The 2,232-nt window shown below is 46.6% G+C and overlaps 1 protein-coding gene across 1 annotated transcript in view; it reads right to left on the reverse strand.

Moving 5' to 3' along the window:
• FOXO1 (forkhead box O1) overlaps nucleotides 1–1,723 on the reverse strand; it is an 8,079-nt gene extending 6,356 nt beyond the window's left edge. Inside the window, exon 1 of the mRNA XM_046664393.1 lies at nucleotides 347–1,723. Within this exon, the coding sequence (XP_046520349.1) occupies nucleotides 365–1,618 (1,254 nt within the window). The 5' untranslated portion in view covers nucleotides 1,619–1,723 and the 3' untranslated portion in view covers nucleotides 347–364. The remainder of the gene's footprint in view (nucleotides 1–346) is intronic.
• Between the last annotated feature and the right edge of the window lie 509 nt (nucleotides 1,724–2,232).

The following is a 2,232-nucleotide window of genomic DNA, read 5'->3' on the forward strand; positions in this document are numbered from 1 at the left end:
CTGAAATCATTCAATGAGGAAAATTTCACTTTTAAAAAAAACTCTTCAATATTTGATTTGTATCAAATGTATTCATTTATTGAAGAGCTACTAAAAAGATGCAGCCATCTAACTGTCAAAAGAGAATCTTTAAAGCAGTTAGAGGAAGCTTCCTCATGTTTAAGCTCAAAAGGAAAATTTACAAGCTGCAAAAAGGGTAGAGAATTAATGATAAAAGATGCCTCTTCACGGGGCAGCCAGCTGACATCCAAAAAGTCCTAAGCGTGGAAGGCACCTGGAAAGCCACTGTGTTCCTCCCTTTTAAGTTGTGTTTTCAGGAAGTCTTTTGATCTTGGGGTGATCTTACCTGCTCACTCACTCACTCTTAGCCTGACACCCAGCTGTGTGTCGTCGTCTTGACACTGTGCGGGAAGCTTTGGTTGGGCAACACATTGTCAAAGTTAAAATCCAATGTATCTCCATCCATGAGGTCGTTCCGAATGATGGACTCCATGTCACAGTCCAAGCGCTCGATAAACATGCCATCCAAGTCACTTGGGAGCTTCTCCTGGTGGAGAATGCCCATCCTGCCGTAGCCATTGCAGCTGCTCACCGAGGAATAGCCCCCCAGGGCGCTCATCTGCATGGGGTGGGGCAGAGGCACTTGTAAAGCTGTCTTCACTGGGGCCAATCGGTTCATACCCGAGGTGTGGGGCATGGTGTTAACCGCGTGGGGCAAGGCACGCCCATTAACTGCAGACGTCGGCTGAGCATGTCCAGGGTGGGTATGGGAGCTGGGACTCATCATTTTGTTATGAGATGCCTGGCTGCCATAGGCTGGCATGACCGAATTAGGGCCCATCAACACATTCTGGCCAAGGACCCGGCTGTTGGTTTGAGCCACCGCAGGATCAACCTGAGTCATAATGTCATTATGGGGAGGAGAGTCAGAAGTAAGTAATTCCTTCAAGAGCCCCGGTGCACAGTTATACTGATTCATACCTCCATAACTCGATTTGTTGTCCTGAAGTGTTTGCATAGGCATCTGGGGCAAAGGGCTCATGCCGGATTGGCCGTATGTGTATTTTTGGTAGTTTGGGCTGGGTGAATTCAGACTGGTGTTCGGTGGTGCAAAGGAGTAGCACGGCGTCTGCTGCATCATGGTGCCGGGTGAAGACTGGGTTGAAACAGTCAATGACGTTGGTGATGAGAGAAGGTTGAGATTATCCAAAAGATTTTCCATGTTTTCAGGATTGCTTATCTCAGACAAACTGGGCAGAGTAGAAGCCATCTTTGCGGCAGAGGGCGGGTACATAGAATGCACGTCCCCATCTCCAAGGTCATCCTGTTCGGTCATAATGGGAGAAAGTCTCCCACTAATGGTACTAGCATTTGAGCTAGTTCGAGGACGAAATGTACTCCAGTTATCAAAGTCATCATTGCTGTGAGAGCCAGGGCTTGCAGGCCACTTAGAAAACTGAGATCCCGGGCTGTCCCCGGCCCCCTCCTGGCCAGACTGGAGGGAGGCTTTCTTCTTGGCAGCCCGGCCCCGGCTCTTAGCAAATTTACTGTTGTTGTCCATGGATGCAGCTCTTCTCCTGGGGGATTTCCCACTCTTGCCTCCCTCTGGATTGAGCATCCACCAAGAACTTTTTCCAGTTCCTTCATTCTGCACACGAATGAACTTGCTGTGGAGGGACAGGTTATGACGAATTGAATTCTGTAAAGCAAAACATCACGTTAGGAATGCAATACTTCTCCACTTGGAAAACTTACTATTCAACACAGATACATCATCACGTGGAAGACAAGTAACCTTTTAAAAGAGTTTATGGTACAGATTTCAACCTGAACAGTCATTATAGTTCAGAACTCCACTATAAAAGAGCTCAAACTAGTACAAGAGAAATCGTATCTGTAGGAGCCGGCCTTGTGGCCTAGTGGTTAGGTTCGGTGCGCTCCACTTTGGCAGCCCAGGTTTGGTTCCTGGGTGCAGACCTACACCACTCGTCAGTGGCCATTCTGTGGTGGCAAGCCACACACAAAACAGAGAAAGATTGGCATAGATGTTAGCTCAGGGTGAATCTTCCTCAAGCAAAAAAGAAGAGGGAAGATTTGCAACAGATGTTAGCTCAGGGTGAATGTTCCTCAGCAAAAAAAACAGAAAATAGTATCTGTATATTAATTTATTGAGGAGACAAAATTAAGTATGCATTATTATAAATACCTTCTTTTATATAGCTACATTTTACA

Source organism: Equus quagga, chromosome 6 (assembly GCF_021613505.1).
Source record: "Equus quagga isolate Etosha38 chromosome 6, UCLA_HA_Equagga_1.0, whole genome shotgun sequence".
In the NCBI taxonomy this organism is placed as follows: Eukaryota; Metazoa; Chordata; class Mammalia; order Perissodactyla; family Equidae; genus Equus; species Equus quagga.